The sequence below is a fragment of the Urocampus carinirostris genome, chromosome 3, assembly GCF_059441175.1.
Source record: "Urocampus carinirostris isolate Australia breed hairy pipefish chromosome 3, RoL_Ucar_1.0, whole genome shotgun sequence".
In the NCBI taxonomy this organism is placed as follows: Eukaryota; Metazoa; Chordata; class Actinopteri; order Syngnathiformes; family Syngnathidae; genus Urocampus; species Urocampus carinirostris.
This window is the reverse complement of record NC_142351.1, coordinates 36,116,270-36,143,363: the sequence shown is the minus strand read 5'-3', so window position 1 is coordinate 36,143,363 and position 27,094 is coordinate 36,116,270. Positions and strand designations below refer to the sequence as shown.

Genomic DNA, 27,094 nt, shown 5'->3' with positions numbered 1-27,094 from the left:
GGTGCAATCGACATTTCGTTCTGTGTACATTGTTACACAGAATGACAATACAAGGAAATTATTATTATTATTATTATTATTATTAAGATAGACGATGACATAGAAAATGGCATTTGATTTTTTTCTCATCATCACTCTATTTTTAGCTACAGGGCCACATTGCATGACATTACAATAGCCAAAACAACGTTGTAACATGGTATCATGAGTAAAAATAGTGTGATGAAGGCATAATCGTACATTTTTTTCCATGTTATCTAAACCCAGAGTGATCTAGTGAATGAACAGTGGGTTTAGATTACTCATTACTATTAATATTATTATTATTGTTTCTGTCACTACTAATGCTTTTAATCGTCAGACATTAAACCGGTCCGTGGTACAGAAAAGGATGTGTACCACTTATGTATAGTGTTGGGATTAACATGTTACAAAGGAGCGTGTGCCTGGAAGGCCATTACTTTTCTCTGCAACAAGTTCTTTAATGCATTATTATTAATATTTTGTAACGCAACTGTTGGTACAACATGGTGTATTACTCTGCTATTTATTAAAAACAAATAATGACTTACAACGTCTTATGATAGCTAACTGTTTCTCCTTCCCTCACCATGTAACATAGACCTTTCAATCCGCCAGTAACGCAAGAGAAAGGTGTTTATATTTATCTTTAAGAGGTGGTTGAATTTCTCTTAAAGGAGATGTTCTCCCTACTGTGTATAATCTAATCCAAGCCACATTTAGAACAATAAATAAGATACTGGGATCAGTGAATCTGTCTATATGTGCATATTTGGTTGCAAGCTCTTAAAATCGCACGGGCCAAAAAATATAAAGTGTTCACTGCTTCCTCAGGTTGGTGCACGCATTTTCTTCTATTTCTTTTATTATGTGGCTATTTCAAGGCAGTTTTAAGGGGTAAGTTTTAATACAAGCATATGTTGTAACTTCTAACGAGATAGTTACTTTCAGACTAACACACTACTTTTGGGTGTCCGCCATCTGGGGGGTAACAGGATTTCTTTTTAAATCACCGTATTTTCCGCACTATAAGGCGCACCTAAAAGCCTTTATTTTTTTCAAAAACTGACCATGCGCCTTATATATGGATCAATATTAAGTCGCAAAGTCTTGCAACTAAAGCAAGCAGCCGCCGACTAGATTTTCCCCCGAAGGCGAAGTCGTCCCCAGTGTATGCTGGGATACATATGCCGGCGTTTCATTTCCCAGCCAATGTGTCAATCATCATTTGAATCGATCACTATTGGCTAAAGTTATTCGGAGGTAAAGGAGGCGGATCCTTTTTATCATTTACAGGCTCGCATAGGCTAAAGGGGCAAAACAAAGCCTGCAATTGGCCGAAAAAGATGAATATGAATAGCAAGTTTGGTTCTCTACGGCATAGATAAAACATGTTTTACTATTCTGTATTTGTAAATATTTTACTCTCCTGGATTTACTACACTCACGGATATAAGAGGACCATGGTTGCACATTATTATTGAACGCAACGACTTCGGTGAGCTACTCAGGCTATATATTTTCCCAGTATCTTGTTTCAGAGAGATATCGATGTTTCTGTGATGGGTCTTTTTTAAATTAAACTCAATTCCAAGTGTTTATTGTCATATGCACAGTAAAGTTGCGAGAGAAAAACAAAATAGAAACTAAGGAATGGTTGGCATTTCTTGAATCCCAAGACTTTAACCTTCCGAATGATATTTGGAACGATGCATTTGATTGACATCGTACGGACACTGTTTCCGTATATGTCTGAGACACATATTTGCTTCTTTGCAAGCTTTCAGAATGTTAAGGGGGTAATAAGTTTGACTGAACTATCTGACTGTTTCGTTGACGTTCCCATTGTATCGCCTTATTATCCGGTGCGCCTTATGTATGGAAGATATAGGACCAAAAACTATTTTTTGAGGGTGCGCCCTATAACCCGGCGCGCCCTATAGTGCGGAAAATACGGTAAGTCACGAGTATTTGTAACTAAGAACTGGTTTTAGCAACACAGGTCATGTGTGATCATAAAGCGTTGAATTTCTCAAAGAAAGTACTAAACTTGAATAACCAGGTCCGTAAAAGCCCCAAAAAATTCTGCGGAAGGTTAATCCTGCGGCCTCCGCTTGAAACGTGGTGTTTTTTTTTCGCTTATCTGCATGCGTGTCTAGGTGTGTGCTTGCGTTTGTGTGTGCTGGGTGCGTTTGTGTTTGTGGAAGGGTGCGCCGGGGTGGCCGGCTGATTAGCAAGCTGTGTGTGCGTTCGTGTGTTTGCGTCTCCTCCCGGGAGAGCTCGGCTTCCTCTACTCTGTTATTTCAGCGGAACTGGCGGAGGATGGGAGGAAATTACAGTCGCCTCCTCTGGCTCATAAAGGCCCCCCACTCCAATCACAGTGCACTAAACCACCCCCTTCCCGCCGTTGCAAAAGGGAATTAAACCCACACATTCGCAAACATCTGCAGGAACGGTCACAAACACTGCCGGGCTTCAAAATAAAAGCTACTTCGGTTGAGTCTTCGTAAGGCATGCGTTTACTTTGCTCAAGTTATGTTGCTATGGTAATCGTGAAACAGGCCATTGGTTGAGAAGAGTGAGGCATTTTGAATGCACTTTCAGACCAATAAAGACTCCAAAGACGCTAATGAAGATCCATACTCACCAACACTACTGTTATATGCGTTAGATTATCACTTTTTTTCACCTTAAAACCCGTCTGCTGATTTATAAATGTTTCAAATGTAATTGAAAAAAAACCTAGACTTTAGAATAGTATTTTAGTCTACGGGTGCTTTATCCTGAAGTGAGACTAAGGCTTCAACGATCACGATTGATTTGATTTCTGTTTTGGTAAATGTTTGCTTCTCCCAATTTTAAAAAATGTTTTTTTTTTAAATATTCTGTAGACATTGTAACAGGGCGGGAAATACATCTGAATGAGAATTAACAAGAATAGGTGTGAGTGGTAGGATATGTGTGAGGATTTTGTTATGTTTTATGAAACATAATTTCCAATGAAAATAAATCAGTCCAGATCCAGTTACCGGTATTTTGGCAAAACTCAGATTTGAGACAGGCCCTGTGGATCGGATTGGGCCAATGCTATTACAAACTGTAAAAAACACAACAAAATTGATACATTTGCAAGCATTTGCTGCTGAGCGTAACATTCCTCAAAATCCAAAATAAAGTTTTGATAATCTGGTTGAGTGATGATGAGTCTGCGTTGCTTGTACTAGTTGTTGTCACTTTGAGCCCTTGCACGGAATCCATCGCAATCTCTTGCCATGTTTTAACAACAATCTTCAACAAAAATACTTGAAGGCCTACAAGGAGATGAAGTTCAAACAGGATCATTACAATGCCTTATGACAACTTTTTTTGGTATTATTATTGACAATATTAAACGTCAAAAAGTTTGATAAGAGGCGGACAAAATAAATTGTCTGAAGGTAAATGAGGGAATACTCACTATATCGAGACTGCCTTTGCATGACGTAACTGATGCCTTAAAATGATTGCATTCCAAAGAGGTGGTGTGAGTGTGCGCGTGACTAGAGCTCATCAAACCTTAAGGTGTTATTTGCGTGGTAGTTTGATATAATTTGTGCAACCCCATGGCATGTCACTCAGCTTAGGTATGTTAGTGATACAGCGGGGGTCTCCAAATCTTTTTCTGTGGGTACACATAACTTTTTCAAGGGTCCGTGGTCAGCTACGGAAAAAATGTGATGATTGTAGCAGTCCCTAAATGTGAAAATGTATTGTTTTTTCCGAGAGCCACAATCAAATAAGCCTTCTGGATTCCTCACAGAACAAAATTCAGGAAATAAATAATAACACTAAGAAATAAATAATGTATCCGGCCTGTAGGCCGTAGTTTGGGGACCATTGCCAGTGGCCGGGCATGCATTTCTCACCTGGGCTTTCAGTAGATCTACGTCTGAATCAATCCATCCCTCAATAACTATTTTATGGCTATAGAACACTTGGGCTACAGCTGAGACACATGCATCAGACATGCATAAACTGGTGAGGAAAGCGAGCTCTGTTGTGGGCACAGAGCTGGACAGCCTGACAACAGTAGCTGAGAGACGGTCACTGAAAAAGCTGCGGTCAATCATGGACAGTTCATTACATCCACTACACAGCATCATTTCCAAACGGAAGAGCAGCTTCAGCGACAGACTGCTGTCACAGTCTTGTTCCGCGGACAGACTGAGGAGATCATTTCTTCTTCATGCCACGAGGCTCTTTAACTCCACCCGGGGGAGTAAAAGCCCACATTAAACCACATCCCCGCATTGTATATTACCCTATTTTTATTACAGTGTGTACTTTATGTAGCACTATTTAAGTACTCTACTTCAACACGTTACATTGGGTATTTATGTATTATATTCCTTTTACTTTATTATTGTTTTATTTTCAACACAAGTACTGCTGGAAGTGTGAATTTCCCTACGGGGATGAATAAAGTATCTATCTATCTATCTATCTATCTATCTATCTATCTATCTATCTATCTATCTATCTATCTATCTATCTATCTATCTATCTATCTATCTATCTATCTATCTATCTATCTGTCTGTCTGTCTGTCTGTCTGTCTGTCTGTCTGTCTGTCTGCCTGCCTGCCTGCCTGCCTGCCTGCCCGCCCGCCCGCCTGCCCGTCTGTCTGTCTGTCTGTCTGTCTGTCTATCAACAATATCTTCAAAAAATTGCATTATTATTTAGGAATACAGCGACATTTTACTTAACTCACCAAAAATGATTTTCATTGGTGCACGAAATCCCTCCTGTTTTCTGTCCGCAAGAAGATTTCAATAACTCTGCTGTAAAGATAATTTGTGGGTTTGAGTTCCAGGTTCTTTTTTATTTCCATCGAAGCTAATGATAAAAGATCAGCCCGAGCTGTTGTATGTCTGGCATCGTTTTTATTCGATGTAGGGCTGAAAATTTCCGTTTGACAGAAGCCGTGGACATGGGGATATTTCCTTTTCCTTGTGATACTTCCGTTACCGCCCCTTATCCAATCATAGTTTGTGAAACCGCTGACGTTTTCCTAAGATAGCTGGAAAACTCTGGCTTGGTCAACTCAAAATCTGATTGGCTGAGCCAACAGCTCACTCAACACTTATTTTTTACCTCAGGGAGAGCAGAACAGACCGTGAAGGCCACCAGGTAGATTTCTGACCCTGGCAACAAGCAATGGCTGAAATGTGAAACGTTTTGATGGACAAAATTTATATAACATCACATTATTCCGATATATGTTTTAGGCCAGCAGAAAAGTTCTTTAAAAAATTGCATTCCATCGAAGTTGTGGGAGTGTGTGTGTAACTGAAGCTCATCAAATGTTGAGGTGTCCTGTTCGTGGTGGTTTGATGTAATTTGTGCCATTCAATGGCATGCAACTCAACTTAGGTTAGGTGAGTTAGTGATCCAACCTTGGCCTCTACTTCCGCCCGTTGCAAAGGCCTAGTAGCAACTTTTCTGGAAAGCTCCCCCGCGGTGGTCTCGGCAGTCCAATCCAAACACGCAGGCGGCGTGAGAGTGAGGGAGGTGGGTGAGATGGGAAGAAAGGGCGGGTGCGGGGAGCGGCGGTTGAGACAAGAGGGACAGGGGAGCGTGAGAGGCGCGTTGGCACGCTTGACTGCTCCACCACTGACCTCCCAGCGCCGCTCCGGCACTGAAATCCCTCCAACCCCTCCCGGCCCCCCTCCGCCGCCTCGCCGCCCTCTCGCCCTCTGTGTAGCGCCGGCCCCTCCCGTCACCACGGCAGAAACTCCCCCCTCGCTCGCGTCTCCACGTCCCCCCTTTTGCCCTGTGCCGCTCCATTGGGCTGAAACTGCCGCTTGGCTCAGCGCGTGGGGGCCAAGATTGCACATGAATGCCTGTATGTGTGTCTTTGTGTGTGTCTTTGTTTTTTGTGTGTCCGAATGGTAAAGTGGGGGACTTGGTCGCATGCCTGCCCGCCCCATCATGCTTTCTCAATTTTTTCCTTTCTCGAAAAGTCCCCAAAACATTGTAAAAGTTTTGTCGGCGCGCATTCTGTTTCAGTGGTCCTGAACCCGGTCCTTTTCTCGGTTGTCCATCGTTCAAGCGGTATCACTTGAAGACCCATTTTCCTGCTGTAATGACAAGCTGCCAACCAAATCAAGAAAATCATTTTTATTTCTCAAATGTATCAAATGAAAGGATTGTGCAAACAGGTATAGAAGTATATATTTCTCTTATTTTGGGAAAAACAAAATGACTAGCAAAACCAAAACGACTTCAAGTATCAATATTCTCAGCTCGATTAGCTGCTTCTTTAACGAAATCTAAAATATCTGTCTTCAAGATATTAAAATACATATTTCGTATACTCTGCGTTTTGCCATGCTCAACATGAGTAAACAAACTTCGGCGGTCTTTTTTTGTGGTGTTAAATGCCAGATTAAAACTCAAAGGGCAATATCGCCATCTACTGTTAACTCGTTCAGTGCAATAAAGTATCATTTCGTTTTCAGAAGCATTGTCCCTGGGGGCCAAAATGAAAAAATAGGGAAAGATTTTAGTTTTACTTAAAAAATATATGTATTTTAAAGACTACGGCGCTACTGATCAGTAAGTATGAAGGCTCAGAGAATTGTTTACACATCGAGGAGCCCCTACTTCCTTGTGTTGCTTTGCTTCCTCTATCCAGTAATTGAGAGTGCGCCCCTCTAAAAATTGATCTGCCACCCACTTTTGGCTCCTGATACACCAGGTGAGAAATACTATTATATTTCATAAAGGGGAGTTCCTTATATTTTGCAGGTCAAAAATATGTTTATTTTTATGTACAGTTTACTTTTTAGACCAAGGTGCAAAACAGTCAACACTTTTAAAATCACTTTATTGAAATAAGTCAAAATGACATTCGACTTAAGACTCCCAATTATATTGCTCATTGAACGATACACCGTGTTTTACAAAAGCAAAACAAACTCATTCAGTTCCTAAGACATATTTTCACGTTGTTTTTCACACACATCGAAACTTACACTTAGAACCCTTGTTTATCGCAGGGGTTACGTTCCACAAACAACGCATGAAATCCGTGAAGTAAATTCTTGATCTTGTTTTACAATTATAATACAGTGAATCACTCCATTATGCAATCAGACTAAAAAACATATATGTATTTATTATTAATATTTACTTTAAGGACTATTTAATCTATCTGAATGCAAGGGGGGTTGAGGGATTACTGTGTAAGTATTAAATAGATAGCCGAAATGTACATGTCATAAATTTCAAAACTTAAAGTTCCCCAAAGGCTATTTTGTTTTCATTTCGAGACATTTGTAAAACATTCCCTTTTTTTATTCATGATCTGACTTTTTCTTGGAAGAAGACTAATCCATTTTTTGATTTTTTTTAATATGTTTTATATTGGTAATGATGGGTCAAAAATCACTAAAATAGCTCGAGTGGATGGGTTTGAATACAAAAAACTGAAAATCAAAGTAGATTCAACTGCATGGTCTGAAATATTTACGCATTGGATGGCGTGTTTTGGTTGTTCCTTATTAAGGTGTGGTCTAGTAAGGAATATGTTGGAGTCCTTGTGAGTGCCCTCATTTCGTGTTTGTGTGTTTCACAGCTTGTCACGTTTAAGAAGTAGCTTCAAAGCAACAGGCCGTTGTCACCCGATGCAAGGGCAATACCGTCACTTATTGCAGTTTTTCTCATTATTTCCGTCCATTTTGCTTATCTTAGATAATGGCTGGCAATGCAATGTGGAGAACCAAGAGACAGCTCCTAACCTGAAATAAAGTTAAACCAGCCTCACCTGTGCATACTGACATATTAAGTGATATTTAGTCTTGATCTAATGATAGGACATTCCCAAGACAACTGCCCTTTCAAACAATTACACATTTATGATTTTTACTACTGAAGCGCTTACACGCCCGACTGCTACTCCGACGTTGCGTTCCGTGATCCCAATTTTGCCTGTGACATGCTCGAGCAAGCTCAGACCAAACGTTTAACGAGCGTACACCTTTTACAGCGAGTTTGGCTAGTTTCTTTTTTTGACACCCTCGGAAAAAGAGAAGAAGTTCGTTTGGTCCCTGCAGCCATGTCATACAGTTGAATGACATCCGTAACCTGCGGGGCCATCCTCCATCCCTGCACTTTTGAACAGCTGGCTAAACTCATGTTACACAGGATGTGTGCGTTTGGTTGTGCCTCTAGGCTCTGTGTTGAGTTCTATCATTCTGTGTTTTCAAAGTTTGGGGCAAAAAATTTAGGTATGGAGACTTAAGGATAGTAAGTTGATCAAACCTACAGCAGGGGAAAATGTCTTCTGAATTTTGACAGTCTGCATTAAGCCTGAAATTGTGCTAATGAGACAGAAATGAGCTGGAGCAGAAAGTAGTACTGTTTAGGAAAAGGGTGGGCAAACTATGCCACTTATGGCCCATCAGGCTTCTTAATCTGTCCTCGCAACCAAAAATGGTGAAAATTTTGTATGATAAAACAGGTACTATGATAAGTCTATTGTTTTTGCTTTTGGACCAACCTAAAGGAGATCTCATAGGATGACATTTCCTCATTTTGAATATCATAGTCCACTGTTGTTTGTTGTTTTGACCATTACATCAATTTCACTATCGGCCACTTGTGTTGTTTGTAACCTTAAAGGTTTATTAAAAAGTGGGCTCTAAGGATGACTTTAGGACGGGATGGAATTCTCTTATCTGTAGGCTCCTGTCTCAGGGCTCCTCGTGAGTTCAAATTACATTGATGTCTTCTCTTCTTAAAATTGAGTGTTTACTGAAGTTTAAACTTAACATACTACCATTTTTTTATATGCAACTCTTGTCCAAAATGTCCTTTCATGTGTGCCCCCCTCATGAAAAGTTTTTCATAAGGCTATTTTCTGTACTTGCTTTTTTGTTAATCGTTTTTTATTTTTTATTTTATTCATCAAGATATCATTAAAATTTCACGCAAAAGAAAAAAACACCTTTGAGCAATCTCAAATGCAGTTTTTCAATCCATATGAATGAATCTAATGCTTAGAAAACAGGTGAAAATATAGGTCTGCTTATTTCTGAGTGTTTCAAAACCAATTTGATGAAATTGTCCATTTATAAACAAATGTGAAATAAAATACAACATGGACATGTTAGATGTCTGCAAGTCTATTTATTTATAAATGCAGATTAAAAAAAAGGATTTCCTGTAATGCCAAAGTATCAGATTCAACACTATATCAAATCAATCAATCAATTAATCACTTGAGATTTTTCTCCCTGTTTGCCCGCTTTGCCAAATTTCATAATACAAAGTGGTCTGCCGATTAAAAACTTTGCCCACCCCTGGTTTAGGTCAATCTCGAACATTCGAAGAATGTTCTTTGATTTTATAACAATTTGTTCCCTTTCCTTTTTGTGTGTCATTAATACTCTTGTCCCGCCGTTTTATTTTTGGGTCTTGGGCATCAAAATATGAATAGTTCAAATGTCCATTAAAGTGTGATAAGAAGCTTTCATGTGCATTTCTTTAGAGTATTCTCAGCGGTGTTTGTCTACATGCTGTTTTGAGATCTTTCGTATTCTAGTCATGTGCTGTCAGCACTAAAAACCTATTTACCACAGATATTAACGGGAATATCAAGCAAATCAGACCAAGCCTATTAGAGAGTTACCTGGTGGAATCGTGGTTAGCGCCAAACTTGTAAACACTCTAATGAAACTCCTACTTTAATCGGGTAATTGGCTGTAATCAGGTTACGTAGGTCATGTTTGCACAGTGACTGATCAAAATCTAACCGTAAACAGTTAATCATCATCCAAACACGAATCTTTGAAAAAGTCACCTGGATTACTGCTCACCAAGGCCAGACATGAGTTGACTAGACTGAACAAAAAAAAATGTGCATAGTGATGAAGTGAACCACAGGTTCGTACACACAGACATTGTGTTTGTTTTGGCCTTTTTCGCCGAGCTTTTATTTGAGCCTGGAAAGGACCGCTTCACTCCACCCTCATGCCTTGTGCACACTGCAGCGCAGCCCCCACGCCTCACGGTCATCTCTGAAACCCCTCCCTCCTTACCCAAAGCGCTCACGCCAATAGTGAGGGAATTCCGGTTATTTTTCAAAAACTGGCTCTTTTGGGCTGGGCTTCCAACAAAGAAGTTCTTTCGGCTCCCAGACCGCTCTTCAGATGGTTCTTCTTCCTTTACATTTTGCCAATTATTATGCATGCATGCACCCATGAAATGACTTAAAAAAAAGGAAAATAAAGCAAAAAAAGAAAAAAGACAAAAGTGGAAAAGAGAAATGAAGAAAAAGGGAAAATCAGAGAGAAAAAAAGAAGGGGAAAAGCAAGAAAAAAAGAAGCAAAAAGCTAGACAAAAGAAGAAAAAATAAAAAAGAGGAGAAAAACAGGAGAAAGCAGGAAAGCAAAAAAAAATAGGAAAAAATGAAACAAAGAAGAAAAAAATATTAGAAAAAAATTAAAAGGAGATAATTTTATTTTGAATAAAGCAAAAAAGCAAGAAAAAAGAAGAATAACTCTTGAGAAAAAAGGAGAAAAACCAAAGGAAAAAAAGAAGCCGGTTTGTGGGGTCACTTTTATCAGCATAATACATGTAATAACATGACATTATGCAAAAAATAAATTACTAATTCTAAAATATCAATTTTTATGATAGCATTTATGTTTTTACTCCACAGTGAACTTTTAAGTATTTCAACTTTTTTTCCTACTTAACAGTTTTAACGTCAAGCTACTCAGAATCTCTGAAAAAGCACGACACAACAAAATGTCACTTAAAGAGATTTACTTTTCCGTGCAACAAAGAATTAGCTATGAAATATAAGAATAAACTTTCATAAAAAAAGCTCATCTTGAAACACACTATCCCTGAAAAGCACAGGAAAAATAGATCGATTTTCTTCAACTACTCAGAACTAGAACCAGCAGGCTCAAGGACAGTTTGCTCCATCAGGCTGTAAGGAATCTGAACTTTCTTACTGCTGTACCCCCTCCCATCCCTCTGCCTTTTATCAAATAGATACAATATAATACATGTTTTACTTGAAACCTATATAGTTTATATTTGTATATACATACTTTTATATTTTTATATGCATACTCCAAAAAAAAAAGAAAACTTGCTGCTATTTCTATGTACTGCTGCTTTTTATTTGTAGTGTGCCTTATTAATTGCATGTTTGGTAGAGGAAGTAATCTTATCTGTCGCAGGGGTACTGGAGCCTATTCCAGCTATCTTCAGGCAGTGGGCAGGGGACACCCTGAACTGGTTGCCAGCTAGTTGCAGGGCACACAGAGACAGACAACTCACTCACTCACTCACACCTAGGGACAACTAACCTGAAATGCATGTTTTGAAATGTGGGAAAGTGCCCGGTGGAAAACCGGAGGAAACCTTTGCAACCACGGGGAGAATATGCAAACCCCACACAGGAAGGTTTGATCCCATGACCTCACAACTGTGCCACACAAACTAACCACTGCGCTGCCGTGCTGCCCTGCATTTTTACACTTAAAGTCAACAACAAGGAATCCGCGAGGGGGAAATGCATATTGACCAATTGCAGCAGAAAAAACGGGTCTGGAATAGAACCTGAGTAGCGGGAAGCCGGCTTCCATCGTTTAACGTCTAAGAGCCGTTTCATAAACTCTTTTCGTTCGCGTACGACACATCACGACTTAACGCACACAAAAGTGCACGCACACGCAAACGCGAAGGCGCGCATGGACACGCGCACACGCACACGCGGTGAAGTAACGGTAGACAGGCGCGTGACTCATTAGGCATTCGGCCCCAAGGGAGTTTGCTGGGGGGGAGGCAGGATGGGGGGTTGCGTGCGAGGGGGAGTTAGCGCCGCAGCTGCAGGAATGTCACGGGCGGCTACCACAGCGTCCGTGTGCGCGTTGCAAGCGCGTGTTTTTGTGTGCTTGTGTGTGTGCGCACGTGCGTGCGTGAGGGAGGGTGTGAGTTTGCTAATGCTGCTTGGAGCCAGCGGCGGGCCACCTTTCAGGAAATAACGCAAGGGAAGCTAGGGGAAAGAATCAAAACAAGAAAAAAACACACCCTTATTATTTGCTTGCTCCACGAAGCACGCAGTTAAAAGCCAGAAATAGATTTACAGAGATTGACAATCATTCTTTCAATGTAGTCTTCGCTTGCCAAAGTGGTCGTCTATTCCAAACAAGATGCTTTTGTTTTGAGTACCAGTCAATCCTTGGCTAAGAATTCGTCCATCTGTGACAAATGAATGACATTTTTTTACCACCAGGAGACACTGAATAATACACAATGTCTCTTTAAGTGCAGGCCGAGCTGATTTGGATTAATCTATTCCTGATTGGTTGATTTTCATATTAATTCTTGATGTTTTTTTTTATTCTTAAATCTTGATGTTGTCTGGCAATTTTTAAATTTAGCCCAACTACCCAAACTTAGCTCAGTGCCCCGCAAGTGAGTGGAGTTTGAGACCTCATTACTAGAACATATCCAAATTCACATTCTTGGACATTTCGTAATAACTACTTTGGTTGATAACTTTATGCAATGACACTCAGAAGGTAGGCTTTGAGTGATATTTGACCCCAAATCTGAGTGACCATCGACCCAACAGTTTGCTTTCCTTCGGACAGTCCCATTTAAGATGGATAAGTCTCATTCTTGAGCCTTCACTTCTGTTTTACATACAAGCACGACTTGTAAACACATGAGACAGCAAGGGAGCTCACTTTTTGGGTAACGTGGAAAAAAAGCCTACTAATCATCTTATATTTATAGTTCGAAGTTAGATGCGGAAAGTATGTCTATATTGTTATATTATTATGTATATGATGTCAGCATTCTGACACCATAGCTTTTTCTTTTAAAATTTGAAGGTCTCCTCCCTGTGGCAGTGGTTGCCTTGTCAGGGAGCGGCGTAGGTCTTCGTGAACGGTCAAAAGAACTTTTATTTTAAAAGGAAACGGCTCACTATTGGGTCGAAAGTTATTTTATAATTTATTTTGTTTTGTTGCATAGTGTCTCAAAATCACTGGACAATTATCCTTAAAATAATTAAATAACTACCGGTAACTTGCTGGGATTCTGGGAAGTTTCCACTGACTTGTGTTTTGTTTTTGTCATAGCCCGCAACCCTCTGGTTTGTAAATGATTGACAAACATTTTGAAAGCACACTAGTAAACCCGCACAGCCCTATTCTGTACACACAAGCCGGGAAAATTAAGTTTTATCAGTTTGTATCTGTTTTATTGTAATAAGAACCTCAAAGCATCAAACACACATGTTAAACACAAAAGAAGAAAAAATATTTCTCTTTCACATCCCATTATATTTAGAAAAGCTGTACACTTTATGAAAACACGTTTTCTTTAGTATGATTTCAGTTCTTCCTGCAGAACTCTTAAATATGGTTGTCAGTTCTCAGGTGGCTTTCATGCTGTAGTTTGGACACTGCTGGTTTACAGGTTGTTTTCTACTCCCGGGTATCTTCTGCAATCGCAGTGTATTCAATGCCTGGTTAACAACACACGCATGCATGAGTGTTTCCCAAGACGTGAATGTGAAGCGCAGATATTTTACTTGGCTGCCCGACTGTCAGAGGGAACGCGTGGGAGGCGATATTCATAGCGGTGCTTTTAGTGGGACTTTTATGAGAGACTTTTTTCCGTGTCTGAAAAGAGGCTGGCCACACACAGCAGTGTTGCCTCAGCACACAAACACACAAGCCGGTGTGTGCATGTGCATCCATCCTTCCGCCACGGGTGTGTTGTTTGTGTTTTTGCGAGGGCAAACCCTCCCCCTCGTTGAGGAAGTGTTGCCGGAAGCAGTGGGAGCTTGACCCAAGTTCCGCGGTACTGCCACTAAAGAAAGCGTTGGGGCTTTACGGGATAGGCAAGGACGTGTATGTGTGCGTGGCGATTGGGGGTAACGGCAGAATGTAAGCCTGGCTCAGTCAGAGCCAATGTGGGTGGCTGTCTACGCACCAGCATTCATAGTCTCAGTCACGAGTGTGTTCAGACAAGCTATTCTTGTATTCCCTATATCGCTGGCGTGCTCCGAGTAAAATCCCCCACTTTGGCGGGGAAATGCAACGCGTGAAGACCGGGAACAGGTGTGCGTTTGTGCGTGTGTGTTTATGTACGTGTGTGTGGGAGAAGAGAGGTGGGCACATGTGCCTTTCTCTTTTAACAAGAGGAAGAAAGAGACTTTGACTCAAAATTTGCATTGAGCAGATGCAAGCGTTTTGGTCTGCCGTGCTTGACGTGATCTTGATTTGTTTCTTGTTTACAAAACCTCCCAACCTTTCCTGGCGCAAACCATCAAATTACAAAGCGGTCAGCATGCCGTCCTCCAGTAGTTGAGTACTTATAAGGCGCACCAGGTTACAAGGCGAGTCCCCCAAAAATAGTCCTTTGTCATACATTTTTCATAAGGTGCACTGGAATATTGGGCGCATGAAATTGAGACTACAGTTAGAGCTACCGTGCTTTTTAGTATGTAACAATTGGGCTCTTTATACACTCATGATATATATGAGTGCTATGATGGATCAGTAGATAAGTTCGCTGATCAAGATCGCAAAATCTGGGTCACGGTGTTGAGCCCCGACTATTTACCACAAGCCCACTAGTGGTACAGATGACGTACGAAAAGGCATTCGAGCTTATCTCATTATCACACAATTTTTACTCACTGTGACAGAAACACTGATTTGCATAGTGCATTTTGCTCTGCATCATGATAGGTTAATCAGTCCTTCCATTTCTTCACGTCAATAGCGTTTCTGTTTTATTTATATATATATATATATATATATATATATATATATATATATATATATATATATATATATATTGTTGGTTGACTTTCGTTTTCTGTATCCATCTTTTGCAAATTGCAAATTACTGTTTCTGGCACGGGCAGCACGGCGGAGCATTGGTTAGCGCGTGTGCAGCACAGTTCTGAGGTCATGGGTTCAAATCCAGCTACCAGCCTTCCTGTGTGGAGTTTGCATGTTCTACCCATGCTTGCGTGGGTTTCCTTTGGGCACTCTGGTTTCCTCCCACATTCCAAAAACATATATTATCAGGTTAATTGGCCGGTCCAAATTGCCCCTAGGTGTGAATGAGCGAGCGAATTGTCTGTCCCTGTGTGCCCTGCGACTGGTTGGCAACCAGTTTAGGGTGTCCCCTGCCCACTGCCTGAAGATAGCTGGGATGGGCTACAGCACCCCCGCGACCCTACTGAGGATAAGCGGTGCAGATAATGGATGGATGGATAGATGTTTCTGGCACGGTAAATAAATATAGTGTAGTGGTAAAGCTCTGATGCCTTTTCTTATGTCATCTGTACTTCCAGTGGTCCAGTGCCAGAGTGCACGTGACATGGGTTTGAATCCCTTTGCATACAATATGTTGTGATTTGGGTCAGTGATGATTATAGGTAGATCAGTAATTGCTCGGATATGGTAACGTAAAACCTCGTGTCGAAATGCACACTTAATAACACTGCATTTTCAATGTTATCCATCGTATTCTATAGTGTATAAGGCAAAACAGGTTATAGGGTGCATTTTTAAATTTCTGTCCACTTTAGGGTTTTTAGGTGCGCCTAATAGTCCGGAAAATACGGTCATCCCAGCGACTGGAAAGAAGGAAGAGGGCAAAGTGTTTTTCTGTTGTGGCCAACGTCGGAATAGTAAAGGAAGAAATATGGCAGAAGTTTGTGGCCTGCTCATCCTGGGGGATGTTTTCTGCCAGCCCCCGCCCGTCCCCCCCCCCCCCCCCCCCCTCTCCCGACTCTGTTTAATGTCTGCCATTTGAGAGACTCCGGAGGGGCTGCACCTGTTTGGCTCTTGGCTAGGAGCCCCCGACTACCGCCTCCTCCCGCCGCCTGCCCGCCTGCCACTCACGCTGCAGCGCCTCCTGGGAGGCAAAAGGCGAGGCGAAGCAGGGGGGATTTAGGGGAGGGAGTGAGGAGCAGGATTGCGTGTGGTGGAAGGGATAGCTGCAGGGCTTGAAGGCGTCCCGGAGTAGAAGCGGAGATGTCGGCGTACAGAGAAACCTAGAGACGAGGGAGGAATTTAACTTTGACTATCACAGACACCTCCTACTACAAGTTTCTCTTTTTCTATTTTTTCACCCCACCATTTAGTTTGACCTTTAGCCTCTCGCGCAAACCCAAACCCGTGCTTCTTTTATTGTCTGGTTGCTTTTGCTCTAAGACCGCCTTGTAAAAACACAAGGCCTACCATAGACTTCTGAATATCTCAAAAAAAGAAGCGAGTCTCTTCATTTGTATCAAAAGTTTTTCAAATACATGCAAATCAAATGCTCTCTCTGGTTGCTAGAGGGCAGTGTTGAGTTTGGTGCGTGGTGAGTTGGTGCAGGTGTAAAACCGTATTCATTCAACTGGTAAAATAAACAAGTTAACACATTCAATGCCAAGAGTGAAAATCTTTTATCCCCATTGATTGTAAATATATGTGTTGTGTTTAGAAAATATCCTATGTCATCCGTGATATAATACGTAGGGTACTAATGTAGACTTGACTTGATTTGACTATGTAGGCGGAATAATAAAGCATAATACTGAAAAACAAAGCTAAAAATTTGGAGTTGACATTCTTCAACTGATCCGGCTCACCTCAGAACAAAAAGTCTGGAACCGGCCCCAGAGCCAAACTGAGTTTCCCTGCTTTAAGCCAATACATTTTTTTCAGTTCTTATCATCTGTCTTTCCTCCCTCTCTTCCTTTTCATTGACAGTTCTAATCCCCCAAATTCAATTGCAGTTTATTTCAACTGATACCATTACAAATATTCAATTCTTGTGTAACCTCGATACCATATCACTATAAACCCTCATTGATCATATCCCTTAATCCTTTCTAGATTTTGACATATTGGCAAGACTTGCTGACTATTGTGTTTTTTGCAATACAGCCATAGTGTACCAAAAATATCGGGCTCCCTTCTAACATGAAAGAAAGCTTTGTATTCATTAAAACTGTATTTTACACTCTCAGGTGAAAAAAACGAGGTGTTTATAGGTCATTAGAAACTTCTATGTCGTCTCTCACAGTCAGCTCTTCTCACAAGTGTGTCTTTTCTTCTCCCCCCATCATTCAGTTTGACCTTTAGCCCCTCTTCCACAAACACAAACCCATGCTCCATTCATTGTCTGGTTGTTTACGTGCTTTTGCTCTCAACATTTCTTTTCAGTTTTTCCTATCATTTGTCCTCTCTCGCTCGCTGTTCATGGACAGTTTTAATCCCCCAATTTCAATTTCAGTTTCTTTAGATCGATACCATTACAAATACTCTACTCTTGAGTAACCTTGATACCACATCACTGCATTACCCTCATTGAGCACATCCCTAAATCCTAAATGGATCTTGACTTTTTATTTTAGTTAATTTTCACGCGTGCTCGAGGTTTTCTTAAATTCTAGTATGAAAATAGTGAAAGTAAGAACATGTTTGAAATACAGTACAAATGCCAAACCCCAAAGAAGATTAAAAAAAGTACGTCTAAGAGAGACTAGCATGTGCACGTGGCACACAGGCAGCTTGACAGAGGTTGTATTGATGATTTCAGCCAGAAGATGGCGTCAGCAAGTACAATATTTTAAACTTACGGTTACCACCTTTATGATTGTCCCTCTTTTTGAAAGAACACACGAGAAACCATTACAGCCTTGTTCTGTACTCACAAGCCCAGATTATCATGTTGCATTTATATTTTTTGTTTCATTGTAATAAAACCCTTCAACTGCTCACTCCGGAACTTTTTTTTACCCATCTCAAAACACTGATTTTGATCCAACCACGTGGATAAGTCTTTTCTTCCTTCGGAGGTTTTAAATTGTTTCAGTTGAGATTGAAGCCATTTTCGAAAATACAACTTTAGAGCAATTAGCAGAATCTTTATCACCTGTAAGAAACTGTGGAGTGTTTGACACAAACTGATTTATTTTGCTTTAAATTAAATATTGTTTTTCAAATTATTCATATTGTGAGTTCTTGATCACTAAACAGCCAAAAGGGGGGCGGTACTAATTAACTGCAGTTTTGAGTACCTGGAATTAATTGATAATACTGACACTGAGTATAGGTACATGTTCATGTGTACTTCCAAATTTCCTGTTTTCGCTTTCTTGAAATAATAAAATGTGGTCTCAATGGCCACTGCATAAAGTACTTCTGCACAAGCTCAAACTGTGATTTCCATTTAGTGGGTGATTTACTGAAAAATGCTTACAAATGACAACAACAACAACAGGTTTACAGAGCCCAAAGACATTTTAACTTCAAACTGATATGGGGGAATAATTAATCAAATACTACATTGTCCTTTTCCTTAGTACGGAGCACCCTCCCCAGAATATACTGTAGAGCAGGTATCCCACTAAGAACGCCTGGGTAGCCCGCAGTTTCGTAAAATAGCTCACCAGTGATGTGTAATTTCTGATTGGAAATTTGATTTCTAATTGGCATGATGAGACTATTTTAAATCTACTTCTAATGGCTACAACCTAGTAAAGACATATCAAGAACATTGTACTAAGTTGTTACTTTAGAAATTAATTTCAAACTAGTTGCCCTTCGCGCCAACAGCAACATAAGGAGCTCTCAACTTCAAAAAGGTTGGAGACCCCTTCTTAGGTTAGGGCCCGGTCACACAGCCGTTTGCGTCTGTATCGCGGGTTAAATTTTGCGAATTTTTTTTGCCCGTGGTTGCCCGCGATGGAAAATGCGCAAAATTGGCCAACCCGCTGTTCATCGGTGGTATGCCCGCAAAACAGACGCCGGCGACTGTTCCGCTTCCTCATCGCGTCATTTCCGCGTGTGGACCACGGGTATAAAAGCTGCCGAGCAGGGCTGTAGAAATCATAACCGCTCAAGACACAGTCCCGTGAAGATCAAGATTTCAAGCAATGGCACCGAAGAAGACAATATGTTATTATTGTAATAGTTTTTCATATTTATTTTATTATCTTGTTATGAAATGAAAAGAAATGTCAAGAAATAAAAATGGATCAAGACGAGGTCACTACGGTGACGGGGATCCATGTTTACCCCTTGACGTCTCGAGCACAACTGACGTGTGCTCGGCAAATCGCGCTGTATGTACGCGGAGAAAGGCGTTTGACCGTCACACGCGCTACACACGCTAATTCACGTGATAATACCGCGATACAGGCGCAGAACAAACGTGCTATGACCGTGCTCCACCCACGATTACCCGCTAAAATTTCGTGTCCTACCCGCGTGTAACCACGCCCTGGCCGCGGCCGTAGCACGTCGTTCCGTGTCTGTACCGCGTCATTACCTCGTGTGTACCACATGTGCCGCCCGCGGTTACACGTGGTCTAAAGTTTTGATCAGCGCAAAACTTTTTGCGTGTGAATTTCCGACCGCGTGTAAAGCACGGCTGTATCTCGTCTGTATGGCGATCTCAAAGCGTCCAACAGCGTCTGCTTCACAGGCAGAAATTTCTGGCCGTGATTCAGCCTCGATACGCCCGTGAAAGGCTGTGTGACCGGGCCCTACATGGGACTCTTAACCCCTGATGAGATTTGCTATTTGGAAATGAAGTGATCCAACATTGCACTTGCTAAATGTGAGAAGATGCTCACTTGTGTCTCCTGTGGCTTGTTGTACAGAACCGTGGCCGCCTGGCTGAGAAGCGCACCATCCCGCTGCCCCCCAATCGCGTTCCCAAGAAGGAGCTGGCCTCCATCTTCAGCAGTGATGACAGTGAAGGCAGCGAGCGGGCCAGCGGGGACCACGGCCACATTAAGCAGGAGGACGAGCTTCATTACAGTATCGTACGCAAAAGGTATGTCATTTTTGATATGCGATCAGGATTACTCTCCAACAAGTCTTTCTCTCACGTCGATTCGGCTTTTGTTTTTGTTTTTCCTTTCTCAATATTTTTCATCCATCTTGACATGGTGTTGACTCACTAATCTATTTTTCACACGTAATACATGAGTCACTATGACATCATTCGCAGCTCAAGTGCCACACAGTGAAATGGCCACTAGAGCCAGCGGGCATCCTTTCTTGGAGCCCATTAATCAAAATTGGGGATCTGAGCACAGAATGATTAATTAATACAAACAGAATAAATGAGACTGGGATTAATGGAAGGAAGTGTTACCACTGCCGCAGAGTAACCTCGCACAAATTAAAAAGTGGACTGACTAACATTAGCAAAAATAGAAAAAGTCTATTCTTCATATCGGAGGGAGTTGGAATGCTTTGTGTCTCCGATTGAACCTGGAAGCGGTTTGCAGAGAGTGGTTAGCTCAGATGCTTCGTAGTTGGAAGATGAAGAGATTTATTCCAGCACGGGACACACTGTTCATGTGACTATTGGGTCTTTCTGTTTGGCTGTTGGCACTATACTTGACTGCCTTTTTGACGTTTTTTAAACAGTTTTGTCCCACAGCCAGAATGTATGATGGATTTCTTCGTGTTGGCACAGGTACAGGGTTCTTGGCCCTGTTGCTTTGTAAATGTAGTGAATATACTCTGCTGTATATTTTGTACATTCAAATTTAAATTGTCTTTATTGTCATTAAAAAAACATAGTGAACATTGCTTACTACAAGCTAAAACCTGGCACTCGAGGATAAACATGTAATAAAGACAAACAAAAAGATTTAAAAATAAAAACTCAAGAGAAAAGGGCAAAATATTTTCAAGGTAGTGCTTGGAGGCTGGCCTAGATTGTAGGTGCAAGACAATAGTGCAATACGATATGGCTTTCATTCAACCTTAAATATATCTTAATTTGTTTTGTCATTCATTCATTCCTCAGCTGAAGAAATATTTTCTACCAAGATAATAAGATACAATATAATGCCTTTTCATATGTCAACTAATTCACTGGGGTTAGAATTTTGCGCTTTCACTGCTGCGACCCATTGTTCTATTTCTGTTGCACTCAATGGTTTCTGATGGTGATCAGCGATGATTTTCGACTGATCAATCCTTGCACAAATAGGGTAATACATTACCATAAACCTCGTGTACAACACGCTCCCAAACTTCGAGTTCTTTTTTTAGGTAAAAAATGCGCGTTATACACCAAGAAATAAGGTAATGGTCAACTAAATTTTGATCTAATCAAATCAACCGCACACATAAGTAAACTTAAGATTTGTAGAACTGCCTGGTAAAAATCATGCTAACGGTTTCTGAGATGGGCACACACACACATATACATATATATGTCATTCACAGGCCGAGTGAGGGTCAGGGGGAGGTCACCGCACTAGATGAGCCAAACAGGCTGTTGCTCCTTGATGGATGAAAATTAGATGCAATTTTTCCCACGTTGCAAAAAGTCTTTCATGTGACTTTTCAGGAGAGGCCCCTCATGAATTTGTGATCACTTGACGCTCCCCGAAAAAAAATAATTTGTGCTATTCCAAAATATGACATCCTGTCTGACTATAATGTGGCGTCCATCGGTTGATAAACCTCAGAAAGTCCCCATAGCTGCATTATTAGCAGCCTGTGCAAGCTCATTAGCGGCAAGGATGTTTTTCATGTCTTCAGACTTGCGTGTGACACAGCGGACAGCACACCAACTGTGACGCTTTAAATGGATCCACTAACCTCATTTAAAGAGGGCTTCCCCCCCCCCTGACACTTGCGCCGCTGGCGTGTTAAGATGATAATGAATTTAAAGAACACTTATGACTAATATGTCAGACTCTTACCCTTTAGAAAGGCGACGGACTCGCGGGAGCCGTGGCTCCGTTTTTTTCCTGGGCACCCGTCTTTACCCAGCTTTATCCGCCCTTGCAGGTCTGGACGAAAGGGATAATGGGATGTCCAATCACAGAAATGCGATTTCCATTGACCGCAGCTTTGTAAGTGAGTCGCGGAAGGGTCTTAACAAATTGGATTTGGCCATTGGATGTGAAAAATACAGGGCGTCTGTATGCATGTATATGCGAAAAGCATGCAGGTGAACCGCGGCGGCAGCAACACGTCACGTCGCGCGCGACAACCTTCGTCTAAATTTAGGCTGAAAGTGTCTGAATTCTGTCGTCTTAACATAACCTTTCACGGTTAAAAAGTTCCTTCAAAAGCACGCTATAGATCACGGATTTCCATCCTTTTTGGAGCTGAGATCTACTTATTTTTCCTATCTAGAGCAAAGGGGTAACAGCTCTGTATACATTTCTAAAAACAAAAACAAAAAAAACATATCATGTTATTACTATGTTTTTACTTTGTTATTAAGGGTTTCATTATCAGAAAAAAAAATTAGTAGAAAATCATGCGCTACAGGTCCCCCAAAACTAGGACAAACAGGCTCAGAGAGAGCTTCTTCTCCAGGGCCATCACCACACTAAATGAGCACACAAAACTGTGAAAACATATCTTGAAACTTAAAACTAAATATTATTGCACTTCTTTTCATTGCCTTATTGTTACAATACACTATTGTTTTTCATTCACAAACTATTATTTCCACTAAGGCCAGTCCCTAAGCACTACATTGTAAATATTACACACCTTTTATCCTGATAGCCTTTTATCTTTTTGTCTCTTTAAAGTCTTCACTACATGTCTATCCTGAAGTGCCTTGTCTAATCTCGTGGCATTTAATCTTTACTCCGTTGTAATCAATGACAATAAAGACAATTCAATTAAGTTCTTATGGGGATAGCTAGTATCCTTGGGGACCATGTTTGAGACCCATGCTTTAGATCTCTTCAGTTCTTCACTTTATATTCTATTTGAGCCACAGGTGACTGAAACATGAAATAACACTTCTGTTGGATTAGTTTTACGCTGATCAATTACTCTCTCTGTTTTATTTTTCAGCTCATTTAAAGATTGATTAAAAAGTGCTGATAAAGAGTTTGGGTAATTACCCAGCAATCATCTCTGAGGGGACAAGTATAAATTTCTAAATAGACACAGCCTTAACACATCATTTGACACTTAATCACATTCGTTTAGAAGAAATGTTGATAATAAAGTGATCAAAAGCTGTGAGAAAAATCACCATGAGACCTACAGAACTAAATGTGGCAAAGCAAATATAAGGAAACCAGGGACCTTCCTCTAAATGAACCAATTGAACTTGTGTAATTCTAAGCACAAGTTCCAGCACGTTTATTTTACATTATGTATCATTTTCGATGCCTCAATCCGCAGTGTCACCCACATTTATGCAAATGAAACTAGTTGGTAGCAGATACTGTGTTTGATGCTGAGTTTTTCAACTTGATTTTTTTTTAGCCAGAGTTATTAACTGGTTACCCGTTAACTGTTTGGATGCTCCAACCTCAATGATTGAGTTTTATGTTTTTTTCCATATGATTGGTTTGCATTATGTTGTGGTCAATCTGATGAAGAACAAATACCACAAAAGCTGTTTATTTGTACCAATTTGGACATAGTTTGTGTTCCAGGAAAGGATCACGGTTTCTCGGATGGTGTGAATTTACTGGAAATGTTTTCATCCTAGTGTTAATTAGTAAGCTTCAGGGGTGGCTTTATGGCTTTCTGGAAGCATTTTTTGTTTGAAGGCTTTTGGTATTGTTGGCGCCGGTTTTCCTCTGCAAAAAGTAGGCAAAGTACTCGGTACCCTGCATCCCTCAAAAATCTGAAGATAATCTGAAGGCAGCTTGAAGATATCCATCCATCCATTTTTTGCACCGCTTGTCCTCAGTAGGGTTGCAGGGTGTCCTGGAGCCCATCCCAGTTATCAACAGGCAGTAGGCAGGGCACAGAGGGACAGACAACTCACTCGCTCATTCACACCTAGGGCACAATTGGGACTGGCCAATTAATCTGCCATGCATGTTTTTGGAATGTGGGAGGAAACCAGAGTGCCTGGAGGAAACCCACGCAAGCACGAAGAGAACATGCAAACTCCACACTAGAAGGCTGGTAGTTGGATTTGATCCCATGACCTTAGAACTGTGCCACACTCAGCCGCTGTGCTGCCCAGCTTGAAAATATATTGTTTTTTATCAAGTACATGAATATAATTATTTGGGACCAACCAAAGCACAGTACACTGATCAAAACATTTAAAGCGAATGGTTTGATGACTCAACCAGAGTGGGCATGACCAATATCCCATACACCACTCCGGTTGTAGTGAACTGTTGTTGTCAAGTCAAGTCAAGTCATTTTTATTTGTATAGCCCTAAATCACGAAGAGTCTCAAAGGGCTTCACAGATTATTACACTATATTACACAGACTATTTTTCAGCCGACGAGAAGAGTAGGTTATTCATATGCTATGGAGTAGAAGTGAGTTTTAAGTTTAGATTTAAACATTTCCACTGAGGTTGTTGATTTTTTATCTCATCTCATCTCATCTCATCTCATTAGCCGTACCGTTTATCCTCATTAGGGTCGCGGGGGGGCTGGAGCCCATCCCAGCCATCTCCAGGCAGTGGGCAGGGGACACCCTGAACTGGTTGCCAGCCAATCGCAGGGCACACAGGGACAGACAACTCATTCGCTCATTCACACCTAGGGACAATTTGGACCGGCCAATTCACCTGAAATGCATGTTTTTGGAATTTATACTTTTATTTTAGCATTCATGGTTATGTCAGCTCAGCTGTGACTGTATAAATACAAAAAAATTATTGCATCAGCAGATTGGAAACATACTGGTGTGTTAGTCAGTAGCCTTTCCTGTTTTGCCATAGAAGTTTTTCTCCTTTTCCCGTTTTTCCCTTTTATTTGTCCATGTTTTTTCAAGTTTAACATTCAAGGTTGTGTTGATAAAAAGGTAGGTCCTATTTGGATTTTGAAAAAATTGATTCCAGAACACTGATAAATCAGAGAGAGCACATCCTTACGCAATTAGTACAAATTTCTTTCCTTCCACCTTCCCCAAAAATCACTGATATTTTTAAACAAATAGATTTTTTTAATAGCAAATCCTCGTCCCTTAAAGGGACATTGTGTATTAATTTGTGCACGCATGTGGTAAAAAGATGTAATTCATTAAAAAAAAAATAATTGGGGGGGAATACAGTGGGACCTCGCTACTTCGCAGTTCGACGTTCGCGGATTCAGAGCTTTGCGGTGTGTAATGGTAAAAGAAAAAAAAAAAATTTTTTTTCTTTGAAGGGGCGTCGCTACTTTTTGCGGGAATCCCCTCGGCCGACGACCCTAGCACGGCGCGTATTCTGCTGCGCTTCCGACAAAAGCGATTGTATTCTATATAATACGCTTATTGAAACCATAAAGCGAGCTAATCAAAATAATTGGGCGATCGTAGTCTATATAACGCGTTTATTTAAACAATAAAGCGCGATCGTATTCTACAAAATGCGTTTGTTAACGCGGATGAAAAAGTCACCAACGTCACGCCTCCCGCTCGGGCCGCGATGGCTCTACATGGCGCTACACGGCCCTCAATGGGGGAAAAGGGGTAGGGGGGACCTGTGGGGGTTAGGGGGCCGTGAAGCGGAAGCCGCGTGGACCCAGCAGTGGCAGCCGTGGGCTACCAGTACATCAGCACAGCCAGAGTAAGTCGAGAGCCCTGCCGGCTTAGCATGGTGCTCGTGGCGCACGTTAAAGCTCGTGTTTGCTGATGGGATCTCAAAGACTATTATGCATTACGGCGGTGAAGCGGAGGCCGCACCAAAACCGCGTGCCGGTGCTGTGCCCAAATTCAACTCCCGTACAAAATCCTCCCCCCCTTGCGTGAACGCGCATTCTGCTGCGCTTCCGACAGACCGTTGCGGTGTCGTGCGTATAGCGCCCGAAAGTACCCGCGCCGCGGGTTAAGGGCTCGCTCGCGAATAATAAGGATAAGCGGTGCAGATAATGAGATGAGATTTTTTTTTTTTTTGGAAGGGGCGTCGCTACTTCGCAGATTTTCACTTTTTGAGGGTGGTTTTTGTCCCCATTAACCGCGATAACCGAGGTCTTACTCTAAAAAACACACACACACACACATCAACTGTCATACAAACATGCTTTTTTTAAACACTCATAGGTCGAGAAATTTGTATTTATTTTACATAAAATGAGACTCTACTAAAGTGAGCTGATATGATTGTCCGCCATCTTGCTTCTTCGGGTACCCCCCAAAAACAGAAACCGTGTAAAAGGCTCGGCAAAAAAATGAGAAGAAAAATGGTGCAGTTAGGTCACTTTGAGTAGTTTGTATTCTTCCTTGTGCCTTGCAGCACTAGTTTTAGGTTGCACCACGCCCAAAATGCAAAATGTTGAGGCATATTTGACCAAAAAATAATAATAATTGGAATACTGTTTAAAAGTTTACCGTCACTTAGACAATAGTGTGTTTTCCCTTTTTTTTAATCAAATTAGTTGTAAAATAAATAGAAAGTACAGTCGAGGCATTGATAAAGTTAATAATAATTATTTTTATTTAAAAAAAAAAAAACAACAGCATTTTTATCTTTACAACTATGCTTTTATCAAAGAATGGAAAGTGACCCCATATTTTTAGAGCCTCAAAAAAATAAAAACTTTATGTAAGCCTTATGAAGAAAGCAGCACATACTATAAATATAAGCTGTGTATATCTTTATTCATTGACAAACGTTAAGAATATTTGTGTTATGTTTGTCCTCTTAGAGAATCCATAATATTTTCCATTATCAAACATATTTGAAAAAAGTGCCGGGTAGCCACTAGGGCGTGCCAAAGAGCCTGATAATTACGGACCCCCTTACTACATAATACCGCAAATTCTAGTGATCACATTTTGTGATATGTGTCCCTTTCAAGTTTCACATTTTTATCTTACCAGTGCTAGTTTTATACTCTTAACTGTTTTTATAGATTACTTTTTCAAACAGAAAACAATTCTCTGACTTAGAATTTGATCTACTGCCATTGGTGTTATAGAATGTTATAATGAGATTGTTCTTTTTTTATGTTGATGCTTGGTTTCGTTTTTATACCTATTTGAATGGCTTGAGTGTTCAGTTGTCTTTGTCGGGTACACTGGGAAAAGATCTTGGCGCTACATCGCGTTTGCGACCTCTTTTTTTTCGCTTGTCTTGGTGGCTCC

At 40.9% G+C, this 27,094-nt stretch overlaps 1 protein-coding gene across 2 annotated transcripts in view; it reads left to right on the top strand.

Annotated features, from left to right (window-relative positions):
• Positions 1 to 27,094, top strand: part of samd11 (sterile alpha motif domain containing 11) — a 90,822-nt gene that overhangs the window by 9,574 nt on the left and 54,154 nt on the right. For both annotated transcript variants that reach the window (XM_088331628.1, XM_088331627.1), the window contains exon 3: positions 19,712 to 19,887. In XM_088331628.1, coding sequence (XP_088187754.1) covers positions 19,712 to 19,887 — 176 coding nt within the window. The remainder of the gene's footprint in view (positions 1 to 19,711; positions 19,888 to 27,094) is intronic.